The sequence below is a fragment of the Nematolebias whitei genome, chromosome 17 (assembly GCF_014905685.2).
Source record: "Nematolebias whitei isolate Nwh7 chromosome 17, NemWhi1, whole genome shotgun sequence".
Lineage (NCBI taxonomy): Eukaryota > Metazoa > Chordata > Actinopteri > Cyprinodontiformes > Rivulidae > Nematolebias > Nematolebias whitei.
The window spans coordinates 24,932,455-24,947,439 of NC_056514.1; the positions used below are offsets into that span (position 1 = coordinate 24,932,455).

The 14,985-nt window shown below is 41.3% G+C and overlaps 1 protein-coding gene across 2 annotated transcripts; it reads right to left on the reverse strand.

Annotated features, from left to right (window-relative positions):
• Positions 1–308: 308 nt before the first annotated feature.
• brsk1a (BR serine/threonine kinase 1a) lies at positions 309–14,878 on the reverse strand. 2 transcript variants are annotated; one of them, XM_037691404.1, is made up of 19 exons: positions 13,736–14,878; positions 13,524–13,618; positions 13,198–13,283; positions 12,150–12,290; positions 11,857–11,973; positions 10,531–10,564; positions 9,997–10,065; positions 9,755–9,901; positions 9,412–9,443; positions 9,118–9,282; positions 8,656–8,753; positions 7,843–7,996; positions 7,712–7,772; positions 6,130–6,406; positions 5,765–5,813; positions 5,553–5,676; positions 5,003–5,207; positions 821–910; positions 309–567 (listed from the first exon to the last, which is right to left on the reverse strand). In XM_037691404.1, the coding sequence occupies exons 1-19, from the start codon at positions 13,818–13,820 to the stop codon at positions 356–358; spliced, it is 2,241 nt and encodes a 746-aa protein (XP_037547332.1). In that variant the 5' UTR covers positions 13,821–14,878; the 3' UTR covers positions 309–355. The 2 variants fall into 2 exon arrangements, with proteins under 2 accessions (XP_037547332.1, XP_037547331.1); XM_037691403.1 differs by lacking the exons at positions 309–567; positions 821–910 and having other exon boundaries at positions 4,938–5,207; positions 6,130–6,760.
• Between the last annotated feature and the right edge of the window lie 107 nt (positions 14,879–14,985).

The following is a 14,985-nucleotide window of genomic DNA, read 5'->3' on the forward strand; positions in this document are numbered from 1 at the left end:
TGGGTTGCTAACTGGCATGCACATCAGAAACTTGAAAATTCCTACTTTGGTCTGTGAAGCTGAGTTGTTGACAAATGGTTACCGAACTGCTCATTCACATATGTATTTTCCTAATTAAAGGATGATTCCTTAATGTTTCCTTCTCATGTAAGGGTAGGATTTCAAGATTGAGATGATGTGAAGTTGGCAAAAAAATGCAAGATGGAGGGAAAAGGGCTTAGTCAAGCACTGTCAATAATTTAGTCAAGGAAGAATAGGAGTATCTCATGCCTTGCAGGGATACTTAGAGATGAAGTTACGCTGTCTCTTTTCTGGTGGTGCTCAAGCATCCTGCAGCATGTTCTCATTTTCTATCCTAAGGTTGGGATTGGGTTCCATTAGAGGATAGCAGGCGGGTTCTCTCCTTTGCTGAGCCTCTGCGCTGCAGGACTCCTCCGCTGCCGCCGATGCCTCCACCATCTGCTCGGTCGCCCCACTCGCACCTGTCGCCCCCACCCTCAGAGCGCCTCGAGTTTTGGCGGGTGGGGGTCCCGTGGGGCCGGCTGTTCTTCTCATCTGGGAAGGGATCAAAAGAGAGAACAGGAAAGTTACTCTTAATGTACACATTAAAGCTCAATACTTGTCAGAGAGGTTCTCAAATGGTGGCAGCCTGAAATTATTTTCTTTATACTGTTTCTTTTTTTATGACAATTTCTTGACAAAGAGAATTGAGAATTTAAGCTGTTTACAAACAGAAGCAACTAAGAAAGCTTTGCAAAGGTGAAGCATGTTCATTGATGTTCCAGTGACTAAATAAATAACAGTGTGTAAGCAGTCTCACCACACAGGACTTGCACCAGTGGCTGATCATGAGAGCTGAGAAGTTGAGCTTGGATCGTTTCCACGACTCGTCTGAACCTGCGACTTGGGCCTGAAGATGCACCAAGACACACACATGTAAGATTCAACGAGTCTGCTGCTTCCTTAGATAGAGAACTTCACTAATTGGCTTTTCTATGTATGTGAATGTTTCTGTAAAGTGCACTGAGACAACTTTGTTGTGATATGGCGCTGTATAAATAAACTGAATTGAATTGAATTAAGACAGTGCTGATGTGGTTAAGAAATTGAATTAATATTGTTATTGTTCAAGGTCTCTCTTGCAAATGAGGCAATTGTGTTTCAACGAGACTAGCCTGTATAAATAAAGAAAATGAAATATGACGGAATCTGAATTTCAGTGCACTTCTTGCAAAACCTGTAGAATCGCGATTCTTGACAGATGAACAAACTTTGAAAAAGCTTACCCCAAATTAGAGCTGTCATTTCTAATCTGGGCCCACGCCCCAGCTGGGCCAAAATAATGTGCTGGATGGGCGGGCCGGGTCGGTGTCGGCCTTTTGATTGCGTCTGCGGATGCGTGCAGCTGAAGATCCAATTGGGATCACCAGCCGCGCACGTCCGTTTGACCACGCACTGACCAGCCGGTTGAAAGAGGTAACAAAAAGTCCAGATGGATCACTGCCGGCGACCCACCTGAAGCTTAACTGGACTCAGCTGCTGCGTCAGCGGACGCGTGCAGCCGATGCCCCAATTTGGATCATCAGCCACGCACGTCTGCCGACCATTAATAACTATAATATTATAATAACTATAATAACCTGCTGACTCTTGATAATAAACAAGAAATCTTATATATTAATCTCTTTGCAGAAAGAAAAGCTTTGCAGAGAGTGGTGAAGGCTGCACAGAAGTCTGTTGGAGTCAGTCTCCCCACCATCACAGACATTTACACCTCCAGATGCAGGAAGAGAGCCACCTGCATCATGTAGGACCCCACTCACCCAGCACCCACACTCTTTTCCCCGCTCCCATCAGGAAGGAGGTTAAGGAGCATTAAGTGTAGAACCACTAGACTGAGGAACAGCTTCTACCCTGAGGCTGTTAGACTCATGAATCTCTAACCAGAATAATCACTGTGAAAAAAATCACATCCTGTTGCTGCTGATCTGTTTCATGTTGCTGCTGATCTGTTTCATGTTGCTGTGTTCATACGTGCTCATCTGCTCACACAGACTCATGTTCATGCTGCTGTTTAACGTAATATTTTTCTGCTATTAGTGCTTAGTGTATTTTTAGTTGATGGTTTTCTTAGTTCATATGTTAGATGTTATTACTGTTTTTCTTTTACATTTTATTGTTGGATGTAACTGGGACCCTGTGTACATAATTTCATTCCACCATATGTTCCACATGTGGTGCGAATGACAATAATGAATCTCTGACTCTGACTTTGAACATCTGCAAAGAAATAATCTGTTTGAGGAGTTTCAGTCAGGGGTTTGAGCTCACCACAGCACTGAATCTGCACTGGTGGAAGTTACTCATGATATTCTCATGGCGTCTGACAATGGACAGGTGTCTGTACTGGTCCTGTTAGACCTCAGTGCTGCATTTGATACAGTTAATCACAATATTCTATTACATAGGCTTGAATATGATATTGGAATTACAGGAAGACTCTAAATTGGTTTAAATCATATTTATCTGAAAGATTCCAATTTGTAAAAGTAAATAACGAATCTTTGTCATACACCAAAATTAGTCATGGAGTTCCTCAGGGTTCAGTACTTGGACCAATGCTCTTTACCTTATATATGCTTCCATTAGGTAAAGTTATTAAACAGCATGGGATAAATTTGCATTGTTATGCTGATGATACACAATTATATTTGTCCATGAAACCCAATGAATCCAATCCGCTACTTAGACTACAAGCATGTCTTAAAGACATAAAAACCTGGATGACCCTAAATTTTCTGCTTTTGAATACAGACAAGACTGAGGTTTTGGTTTTTGGACCTGAGCATCTTAGGAATTAATTTTTCAGTCTTTCACCCTCCTTAGATGGCATTAATTTGGCCTCCAGCTCTAATGTTAAAAATCTTGGTGTTATTTTCGATCAGGACATGTCTTTTACCCCCCATATTAAAAGTGTTACTAGAACCACCTTCTTCCACCTGCGTAATATCACTAATATTAAACATCTTATCTAAAATTGATGCAGAAAAACTGGTTCATGCATTTTTCACATCTAGACTGGACTATTGCAATGGTTTATCTGGGTGTCCAAATACTACTTTAAAAAGTCTTCGGTTGATCCAAAATGTTGCTGCCAGAGTCTTAACTGGAGTTAGTAGGAGAGATCATATCTCTCCGGTTTTAGCTTCTCTCCATTGGCTCCCTGTCACATCCAGAATTGAATTCAAAATCTTACTTTTAACCTACAAAGTCCTCAACAACCTAGTTCCATCTTATATTACAGATCTTCTTTTGGCTTTTACCTCTTCAGGGGTCTTATTGTTGTTCCATATTTTCCTAACAGAGCTCTTCGCTCTCAGACTGCAGGCTTACTTGCAGTTCCTTCGAGTTTCCAAAAGCAGAATGGGAGGAAGATCTTTCAGTTATCAGGCTCCTCTCTTGTGGAACCAACTTCCAGTTTCTGTCCGTGAGGCTGACACACTGTCCAGTTTTAAGACTGGGCTTAAGACTTTCCTTTTTAATAAATCCTATAATAAAGGTTGGCTTGTTATATTGCCATTGGATTAGACTACTAGAGGACAAACTGACCTCATTTTTTAAAAATAAATTGTTATAATTGAATAGTTTTCATTTGATATTATTTCTACCTTAACATGTAAATGGACTGTACTTATATAGCACCTTTCTATCTTATCAAGATACTCAAAGCACTTTACAATACAATCTGTGTCCTCATTTACACATTCATACAGCACTCTGAGCTATATAAAGAATAATCAGTGCTTTATCACATTCATACACCAATGGGACACATATCAAAGGCAATGAGGGGTTCAGTGTCTTGCCCATGGACACTTCGACATGTGACTGCTGGTGAAATCGAACCCCCAACTCTTGCATTGGAGATTGACTGCTCTAACCACTCAGCCACAGCTGCACCATGTGATTCTTGACCTTCCATTGTTTATCTGTTCCTGCTTCCTGTTCCTCTCAAACTCAGTCGGTCAAAGCAGAAAGCTATTTGTCCTGGGCCTGGTTCTGCTAAAGGTTTCTTCCTCATGAGGGAGTTTTTCCTTTCCACTGTTGCCTTCATGCTTGCTCATGATGAGAGTCTGCGATGAAGTTAAACTCAAAGCAGTCTGCTCCTCAGATAAATCATGTTATTAACTTGTTTTTATGTATATGAATGTTTCTGTTCAGTGTCCTGAGATGACTCCTGTTGTGAATTGACGCTATATAAATAAACTGAATTGAATTAATAGGCAAAAATATTGTTTACTGTACCTCCACCTTTCAGCAGCAGGCAATAAGTCATAACAATTTACATGTTTTAAAGTTTAGATTTTGCACCCAGATGACCAAGTGACAAGTTAATGGTCAATTGAACCAAAGGAAAGCTTTACAAAACCTTCAAAACCACAGTTGGTTTCAAAACTGGTGTTGGCTGTTTCCATTCAGTTATATCTAAAAACCGGAGCAAGTACAAAAACAAAACAAAAGTTGTAAAAGAGGAAACACCCATTTAAAACAAGAAAGACATCAACGTGTGAAAATTTTGTTTTTTAAATAACACAAATTGGACAAAAAAATGTAGTGATGTTAGGGGGTGAACAGAAAAGTGTTTTTCTCCTTTTTCAATACAGTACGCCGTGATAAACAAAGAAACAGGTCACATATTCAGTGCAGGCAAAAAAAGAAGGTTGTGTTATCGCATTACCATAGTGACTAATATGCAGGCACGCTCCAAAAATATGTGTAGCTCATATTATCAAGTATAAGTGGCTGTCTTTGTGGCTGGCTGTTGATCAGTGGTTAAAAAAAAGTTGTTTTCCAGTAGAAAGATTGGGCAATCTCTAATCCTGTGGGGTGTCCAGTTTGACTATAAAGACACAATAAACTCCTAACTGCTCTTGTTATGCTTGTTGGAATATAAATGTCAATAAATGACAATGTTTTCAAATCCAAAGTGTTCTGCACTTGCCTGATATGAGGGTGAATGTCACGCTGTAGATTCCTGTCTCCCTCCTGCCCTCCCTCTCTGTCCTCTCTCTGTCCCTCTCGCCCTCGGAGAAGGCGATGTCCACCTGGAACTTGACAGGCTTCTGGAAGACGGAGGGACCGCCGGAGGACTTGTACTCGGCCCGAAAGCTGGTCTGTGAGAGGACGCTGTGGCTGAGAGATGGGATCTGTGTGGTGGGGAGACAAAGAAGAAGCAGAGAGACCGACAGACTTACAAGGCGGGAGAGGTGCAGGGGGGGGGGGGCCCAACGTGTGCATAGGGAAACAAAGGGTGAGGGTGAGGACAGGAGAGAGAAAGAGTGAGCCGTTGGTGAAAGCAAAGTGAGCTATCTATGTGCCACAAGTGAGTAAAATAAAAGAAAAAGAAATACACAAAGAGAAACTGAAATAATGAAAGTAATGAGGTGCCCAGTATGAGAGTGCATGTGAATTCCTTCCCCTCCCCAGGAGCTTCAATACAAACAGAAATGGACAGCGAGCAGCGTGTGAGACGGACCACATCAGATACTCACGGACAGGAAAGCGTGGACGATGTCTGCTTTGACAGAACTCAGAGGTTTGTCTCGGATCACCACAAAGATCTGCTCCTCTTTCTCCAAGCCGATGAAATTCCCAAACCACGACTTCTTAGCCAGCCTTTTGTAAGCCGGATGAAAGAACACAAAAGTGAGACAAAATGGCGAGCTTAGAGTTTTATTCTGAAACTAAAAAGCCTGTGACTTACTCAGGGCTGGATTCTGGTGTTAGACTGGACATGTCTTCTGATGTAGGAACTGAAAGAGACAATTTATTATTGGCATGGAAGATCTAGTATTCATTTAAAAAATGGAAGGTTCAACTAAACCAGTATGGTGGTTAATGAGATATTTTGCTAACAGACAAAAATGTACAAATACTCAGGTTAAAACATTATTACTCTGCCTTCTTCTTTCAACAGAAGGTAATAATTAAATCTGCTACAGCTGGAAGCCAAAAGAAAATCTTACAAAATGTGTGTTGAAAGAGAAAATGAACAATTCACTTGCATTAAAACTGATCAGACTGTTTCATATTTATCCCACACACCACAACAGGAAACCTCAAACACACCTTGTAGTTTACGTCGGTGAAATCGAGGAGAGCCCAGCAGGTTGTTCTTGAAAGAGTTGAGCCTAGTCCTCCAGTGGGCGGGGCTTCCCGCCGCCATGCCGCTCCCCCCTCCCGGGCTTGAGGGCGGGGTCAGCGACAGAGATCCCACCCCACCACCTCCCTCTGCCCGCGAAGAGGACGAGGATGAGGAAGAGGAGGGCGGGGTGGAGGAAGGGTGGTGGGGATGGTGGACGGGGGTGCCCAAGGGTGTGGGCAGCGGAGAGCCCTGGGGGGTGACCTGTGGCACAGAGTGGGCAGAGTTTGGGTAGAGGCTCTTAGTCACTGACTTGAGGACAGAAGACGAAGGGAAGAAAAAGCGAGGGATGGGTGACAGGAGTGGGGAGGGGGAGGGCGAGGAGGAGGATGGGTTGTGTAGAGGCAGGGACTTGATGGGCTGCAGATGGTGTCGCTCGGCGGGTCCTTTGGTGGGCAAGGTCTGGGTCTTTGGGTTGGGGGGAGCTTTGGCCTTGTCTTGAGCGCGTGCTGGACGAGGAGTGGTGGTGCTTCCCTGTTTGGACTCCTTCGTGAGTGGGGAAGCTGTGGCACAGGTGACGTCTGATTGGCTGAAAGTGAAGACGGGGCTCTGATAGGACTGGGGGGTGGGGGTGTTGAGGAGTGTGGGGGGTTGAGAGACATGGAAAACAGGAAAGAGAAGGGATGGAAAATGAAGAAAGGATGGAAATGAATATCATGCTTAATGACAGAAGAGTGCTTTTTGTAACAGTGAAAGTGCAGATTAAGGAGGTATTTTGAATATTTAAGTGCTCTTTGCATGTGAGGGTTTGTGGCTGTGACAGAGTTAAGAATGCACAGGCAAGAGAACTGCAGCCGTGAGGATGAGGAGCAAGAGCAGCAAATTAGGACTTCATTATTTAATCTACTCTTTCAACACAGCTCAAATGCAAGATATGCAATGCATTATGTAAATAATTGGTTCTGGCTTGTGAACAATTGCTTATAGCAGTAATACATGCACAAACGAGAAGTGGCATACAAATAAAGAAAATGAGTGAGAATTTAATGGTGTCATGATGTGACTGGGAACATTGATATATGCAAAGAGCTGAAAGGAGCTGAAATTTTTTAAACGAGTAACTTCAAAATTGCAGAAAAATATACAGCACAATGACCCTAATATTCTATTGCAAAATTAGAGAGGTAATATATTCTGTCAAAAGCAAAACATCCGCTTATATAATAGTTGTATTTATACTACAAAAACCATACTCGTTAATAGAGACGTGAAACGTCAAATGTGAGAAAAAGAATATTGTTTTAAAATGTTACAAAAAAACTGACTAACTGGGTTATCCTAATGTTCTTAGTATCACCGTTCACAGTGATCCTACACTAATGTCAATCTAAAAGGTGTAAATATAAGACGCACATTAGGAAAAACAAACCCTGCTGGTACTGAAAAATAAGAATCAACACAACCACTAGTTCATACTGTATATATGGAAATTCAGTATTTTGTGTTTGAGGTTTATATTATGTTTAAAAATTGTGTGTGGTGGTCAAAAGTTGTCCATCACTGCCTTACCCTGGGGCTGCTGAGAGGGCTGGAGGAGAGACCACTTGACGCTCCGCTGACCGAGCGAGACCTGATGGAAATACTAAGGTTAGATATCACAGGCATTGATAATATTTACTGTGCTTGTACGAACACCGAACCTCTGGCTGTGTGCAGCTGTGTCGAGAGCCCTGCGAGGTGGCGTAGGAGACCCCTGCTCTGTAACACTTAGCACCTCCAAACTTTTCCTCTCTGGACGACAGCGGCCGTGGCGCGTCAGCATCGGGGAGTCGACACGCTTTCGAGGGGGGTCTGCTGAGGAGCAAACCCATAAAAGAGTTTCAGCTTTAGCAGCTTAAACCTGGTTTGGCAACATTGTGTTCAACTTTGTGATATACAAAGCTGATTTAAAACATGGTCGTAGAATCGTATAAAAACTTTTTTTGTTTATTTACAAAAAATGGTGGTGGGTCTTCAAGTTATGTTTGCACCATTGAAAAGTTGGGTTTTTCCACAGGCCTTTTGCTCTCTGTACCATCTGTGATTGCGATAAACTTTGCTTCGTTTGCGTACACAAAATGGTTTCTCTCTCCCAGTTTTGTGTCATAAAAAAATCTGTTACAAACATTGTATTTGGATTTTAATTTTGAGATGTTAAATTATTACAAAATAAAAAAACGGTACCACAAAAACCTATGCACCTACGAAGCCAAATCGGATTATTTTCAATATTTTTTATGTAAATTGCAAATAAAACCAGTTCCCTGTGCATCATAACTAATGTAAAACTGTCAAAAGCAGAACAAAAAGCAACCCTAACTATACAAAAAGAGCTCTGAAGAAGTGGCTTAATGGCTGCTCTCAGATAGATGGAGAAAAGTCACTGTTTTGTTCCTTAACCCTCTTTCTGCCTCAGGGGTCATTTTGACCCAAGTGCAGGATTAAATGAATCCTTTCAGCCCCTAATCACTCACCCACATCATTGCGCGGGGGCAGGTCCTCATCTTCATAACTGGGGTAGCGCTCCTTCCTGTCCAGCAGTAGGTAATAGATCATCTTCTCCTGGTTTTCTCTGATTCAAATAGAGAAGAAAGAAAAGCTTACCTATACAAAAATATATCATTTTAAAAGAAAAGCTACAGATACAGAACACAAACTAGTGTTACAGTTTTTTTGTTTTTTTTGTAAGACACTTTTACTAAGTAGCTTATAAAAAAGGTACAAGATCTGAGCTGATGTGTTTATATTACTGTCTATTAGATGTCTGGATCTTCCAAAAGCTGAACAAATCATGTCAAGTCAAAAAAGCATGTCTAAAGGATGAGCATGTTTATTGCATGGCTACTGCTGCTATACATATTATGTTCCACATGCATCTCAGTTTTTCCAGTTGCTGGATAAAACTGTCCTGTGTGGAGAGAAAAAAAAATTCTTACTCTTCACATTGCAAATCCCGTGTGAGCTTGACTCGGTCTCTGAAACATCCAAGCGAGTGCATGCTGTCCAACACATCTGGGTCCAGCTCAGTCAGCGACAAGATTCGCCTCACACACACTCGCCTGGGAGGAGGCTGCTCGGGAGACGGCTCGTTGCGACCGCCCCTTTGAACACAACACCCGATGAAGCACTTTTTTTTTTGTTTGTTTAACACGCAGGTGTGCAGTCATTTGTAGGAATAAATATGTTGCAGCGTCACTTCATGGGGGGAAAAAGAAGGAAAGGATACTCACAGATACCAGGAATGTTTCTGAATGGCCTCTAGCTGTAAAGAGGTGACAAGGCAGATGGGGCCATTAGTTTCTACAGTCTGTTCACTGCCAGATGGCCACATAGCTGTCATGTGCAAACACTTCACATGAGATCTTTTCTTTCCTTGCTGCACATTTCATCATCTCTGAATATTGAATGCCAAAATGGTAATTTACAAGATCCTTTGTTAGAATTAAGAAGCTGGACTCCAAGTCCAGCAGTGAAAATTACAAGAAAAGTAAATATGTAAATCAGAGAGCTAAAGCTACAAAAACATCTTTAAACTATTAAGAGCAGCAATATGAGATGTTCAGATTGACATACCGAGAGCCTCTTCTCTGGGTTGACCTCTATCATGCCTTTGAGCAGAGATTGGCAGTCCGGGGGGATGAAGTGGGGCATGTGGAACACCCCACTCTTCACCTTTTCCAGGAGCTGGCGTAAATTGTCGTGGTCAAAAGGCAGGGCACCCTGAAAGAGAAGACAGGACAGGAATTAGATTGAAAAAATAGATTTCTATCCAAAGTGCCTGAACCTCATTGTGAAAGTACGAGCGAAACACTGACCACCAGTAGGGCAAAAAGGATGACCCCACAGCTCCACACGTCTGCTCTCCTCCCATCATATTTCTCCCCCTGGTAAAGACAAAATGTCAATTATTGCTTTCTACAAGTTGAACACAAAAATGATTTAGAATAAACACTCAGAGCTCGTTGAACATATTTAGGGGCTTATACGAGATTAAACTTGGCCGTATTTCTGTCAAAAGAAATGCTGTAATCCATTCTAATCCCTACACTTAGTCAAAACCGTGACAGCGGCATTTCATTTACACATTTGGATAATCTTTTGAATGCAGAAAGCAATACAAAAAAGATTCACCCCTACTGCAGGCGAGCATCATAAAAATCAACACAAGTTACAGATTTAATGGCTGCTTGAGAGTTTTTACTTTTTTTTTTTTAATTGATTTGAAAATCCTTACTGCCATCAGTCGGTGTTCAGCTCAAGTAGCTTTTGCTTCTTAATTAATAATTTGTTTAAATCAGTTACTCTTGTTTTGATTTGAGCAAGACACAATGTGAGAGCTTGACTCTTACCCGAATAACTTCAGGGCAGGCATAATGTGGTGATCTGAAACCAAAAGCAAACATGTTGCATGAAACTTTAATATTCTTAGAATTGTTTGGCTTTTGACAGAGGTAGCAGCACGTGCAAAACTAAAACCTTAAAGAAAGTAATAATTTACTTAAGTCTGTCAGTACTGTTGTATTAAATAGAGTGCATGCACTGAAACAGAAATGCACTGGAATAGTGAGAATTCATGCCACCATCTTGGCAGGTGCTACTTTCTGCCAGTTTAGCTGCATACCATGGATTTCTGAGGATTTTATTTTATTTTTTTACTGAGTTAAGGAGTCTAATGTTTCGCCACTATTTGTTATATTTATTGGAACCTTCAGTTCAAAGAACATGGTATTATGTTTCATATGTGAGCGTTGTGTCATATTAAATTATTAGAAACGTGAAGTTTAGTCTTTCTTGCCCATTGCGAATGCCTTTTGATGTTGTCAAAAAATAATTTATTAGTCATAAAATAGATGTGCTTAACCTACTGTATTAGTAAAATCTATATGCAAAACAAAAGTGACTAGACAGAAGTTCAGTTATCCAAGTCTATACTGAAAGGCATGTTATATAAGGTCTACATATTTCCAGAGGAAAGAGATGTTTCAAATTTTAAGTTATAAGTCTATGTGCAATTAATTACAGACACTGTGGAGCTCTGGTCAGACTAAGCAAACATGTAAAGTACTTACTGGACTGGAATGACTGCAGCATTTAGTTAAATTATCACTGCTATTACTATTACTATGGCTATTACTAGCTTACTGGTATGCAGTTACAGTTTGCAAAGATTTGTTTCTTTTATTTTAAGGCCAAATGCTTGATTCATGAGTGTGGGCCATTGACTATTAATAAATTCCTAATATATGGTTGATAGAATGGGGATGGTGGTGCACTGGTTCAGTGTTTTCCCCTGCTAACTTTTGACTGGGCTTGGTGGGAAGCTCATAACAGATTACTCCCATCCCCTGGTTTAATAATATGTTTAAGTAGAATAAGGTGTTTTATATCTTTTTTTTTTTACAGATAATAAAGCATACAGGATGCACAGTGTTCACAATGTGTGGTTTCGATAAGTAAACAGTACAGAGTGAAACATGTGGCACCTAGCAAGATGGCAGCCATGAATCTCACCTACTGCTATCAGTGGCCATTCCAGTGTGTCTCAGTGGAAACATTCAAAGATGAACTGTTTTTAGTTTTGTGGCAACTGGTGAGCTTAATTTATATTATTAAATATGTAAAATGTGACTTTTTCAAAATGTAATAACATAATTTATAGCAGTGCTGATACTCACCCACAGCTGGTCTCTAAAAGACTGTCCCCCACCTGTAAGGAGGCCATGCCAAAGTCAGCAATACGAATGTTGTTCTTTTCATCCAGCAGCAAGTTCTCCGGCTTCAGGTCTCTGTGACTGCACACAGAAAAGTTACAGGTAATTATATTTTAGCTCAAATGTACATGAATGAGCTTGAAAATGTGTCATCAAGAGGTTTTGTTTAATTTAAATGAGAAGGCTTCAAATAGTCAGCAGAGTAGAGCCATTAGTGGTCCTACAAGCCTGAACTAAGAAGCTGTGTAAAAACCAACCAGATGGAATGACTGTGGCAGAAATCCAAAGCAGAGATGATCTGCCGGAAGAACTTCCTGGCCTCCTTCGGAGTTAGCCGACCCTTCTTCACCAGATAGTCAAAGAGCTCTCCCCCTGACACATGCTCCAACACCAGGTACCTGTCGACAAGCAAGGACAGAAAAAAAACGTTCATCTTAAACAGACAGGAAGTGGGGAGGAAATATTATGAGCTCTCATAATAATGACTTCCATTCGTTACACCAACCTCCTTAATGACAAGAGTATTTACATGAATTTACATTTAAATGTCAAATGTTTCTTTTTTTATATACCAAAAAATGTACAAGAGTAAAGTCTTCATGCTTAAGAGGCATTTTGCACGCATTTCTGGTTACCTTGTATAATATTTAAGTTATATCAAAGATGGAAAATTTGTAAAATAATCCACACACCAGGAAAAGCTCGTGTAAAACATTAAATAAATAATGTTTCAAGCACACTGCCCTACTTCAGACTACTAAACATTTTGTGTGCCAAGCTTCTATATTTATGTTTGAATACTAAATTTAAATGCAAAAAGATGGAGCCTGTACCCAAAAACTTTTGGTAGTCTGAAGAAGAGCAAAGTGCCTGAAACTTAACCATACTTGGTAAAAATTTGCATGAAAGTTGATGTGTGTATGAGTTGTTGTTTTTTTCTTACTTGCTATTTTGTGTGTTTTATATATACCGGTACTTAAAATACGTGTGATTTATTTTGATGTATTTCAATTTTTACATTGTCTTAATTTTATTAATAGCATCAAATTGTCTTAACAAATATTCTGTATTGAAAATAGCTCTTGGACAGTATGAAACTTTTTAAACTTAAGACACGTTTAAACTGGTCATCATCAACCATGCTACTCTTTCTGCCAAAAACAGTTGTGTTTTAACACCGTGAAAGGAAACAGGGAAGACTGAGCTTCTGATAAATGAGTTACTGAAAAGACGAGAAATTTTGTACCTTTGTTAAAGTATTGCAATAGCATGCAAGAAGTTCTTTTAAACGCCAAAGGAACTCACAGGTATTTGTTATTCTCATAAACATCATGCAGCTTCAACACATGCGGGTGCTCAATCAGTTTCAGAATGGCAATCTCCCTCTCAACCTAGTCAAACAAAAGAGACGGAGGTAAAGCACAGAGTAAAGACAGAGAGACAGTAAAGCAGAGGACACAAGCCAGTCAGTGAGATTTCTGAAGCGTCAGAAGTGAGGTCAACGATCTAACAGAGACGATGAATGTAGAGATAAGGTACAGTTTGTTTACAGCTTAACACAGCAGGCGGTATACAAATATAGCTCTGATATCGTCACAGTGAACAGCCACCTCAAAGGCGTCGCACCGTACCTTCATCAGGACTGACTCAGACAGCTTCTCTCTGTTGACTATTTTGATCGCTACCTTCTGAGCCGTGATACAGTGGACTCCAAGCTTGACCAGTCCTGACAGACAAAAGCAAGAGATGAAATAATAATTACTTTAAAAAAAAACAGATGCATGAGTGATTTTAAAATAGCATTGTTATATACGTGCATTAAAACTTCCATGAGTCCTCTCACCTGTCTGTCCCTTCCCCAGAGTCTTTTCCAGTCGGTAGGGCCCAACATATTGAGCAGACTGACCCAGAGACAGTTCCTTACTCATACTGCTCTTACTGAACACTAATACACAGCTATAACTAACACTGCACTGTGATTTTTGCAACTATTGTGATATTGTAGAGCTTACACAAAAGAGGTTGTGGGTCACAAACTTGAAGGGATGGCCTTTTGGACGAGGATAGCACAGCTAGTCCGAGTGTAACATGATAAAATGGTGAAAATGAAGCTAGTTCATCTAAGTCGAGCTAAATATTTCGTGTTCTGAACCACGCTTAACATGGCATTAATACTTGAGGGGACAGACGGCTGTTTTCTGCGTTAAATACCACACGACCCCACAAAATAAAACAATAGTTTAACTTATGTACATTAGCTTATATGTGTGTTGCATCTAGTCGGCGTAATGGCGTTAACTAGAAAACGCATAGCCAAAACAGCTAGTTTTACCTCCTCTGCTGCAGTGCTTTACGCTATTTGCTATTCACCTATACAAACAAAACGTCCAATGAATGTTCGCCCTGAAGATGAAATCACCGATATTTCCTCTGTTAGGCCTGTTTTACAGGTGTAACATGTTCTTTTAGCCGCTCTCCCACACAGCAGCGAGGCTCGCGTTAGCTTCCAACGCCTCGAGCAGCGGCCGCCTCGCGCCTGTCAAAATAACCGACGCCGCGTGAAGTTTCCGGGCATCGCCAAATGGTCGGTTTTATCAATCGGCCACCACATTCTCACGGTGTTTCGAGGGGAAATGCGCATTCCTGGCCGAACAACCATCTTTTAGCGTAGCGTAGTCCACCCCCTCCCTGCCTCTGCCAGCCTCTGCCTCGCTACATCACTGCAAGTAGCGGATCACAGCATCTTCTTCTCTCCCCTTCGGCGTGTCCTCCTCCGTCATCGGCGGATACACACAGGTGAAACAGCACAAATCAGCCCGCACCACTTCCAGCTGCCTCCTCCTCGCTTCTGATTACGGTTCACGCAAGGGGGGGAAAAAAGGCCTCTTGGACGATACTCCGTTTTCTTGCCGTAAATCGATATTTTCTCCTCTCTTCCTTCGGCCCATTCGCATCAGCATCCGGGTCTCGCTCTGCTCTCCATCCTCTCTCCTCCTGTCTCCTCTACCCCGCCCTATAGAGTTAGGCAGGCCGTTGGGACATATAATCAATTACATTCACACACACACACACACACACACACACACACACACA

Excerpts from the sequence above, each read along its gene's own strand:
- brsk1a (XM_037691403.1), bottom strand. The coding sequence starts at position 13,820 with ATGAGTAAGGAACTGTCTCTGGGTCAGTCTGCTCAATATGTTGGGCCC. Across the intron at positions 11,974-12,149 it reads TGCCACAGTCATTCCATCTG|TCACAGAGACCTGAAGCCGG; the intron begins GTTGGTTTTTAC and ends TTCTGTGTGCAG. Across the intron at positions 5,814-6,129 it reads TCACCGACGTAAACTACAAG|TTCCTACATCAGAAGACATG; the intron begins GTGTGTTTGAGG and ends TGTCTCTTTCAG.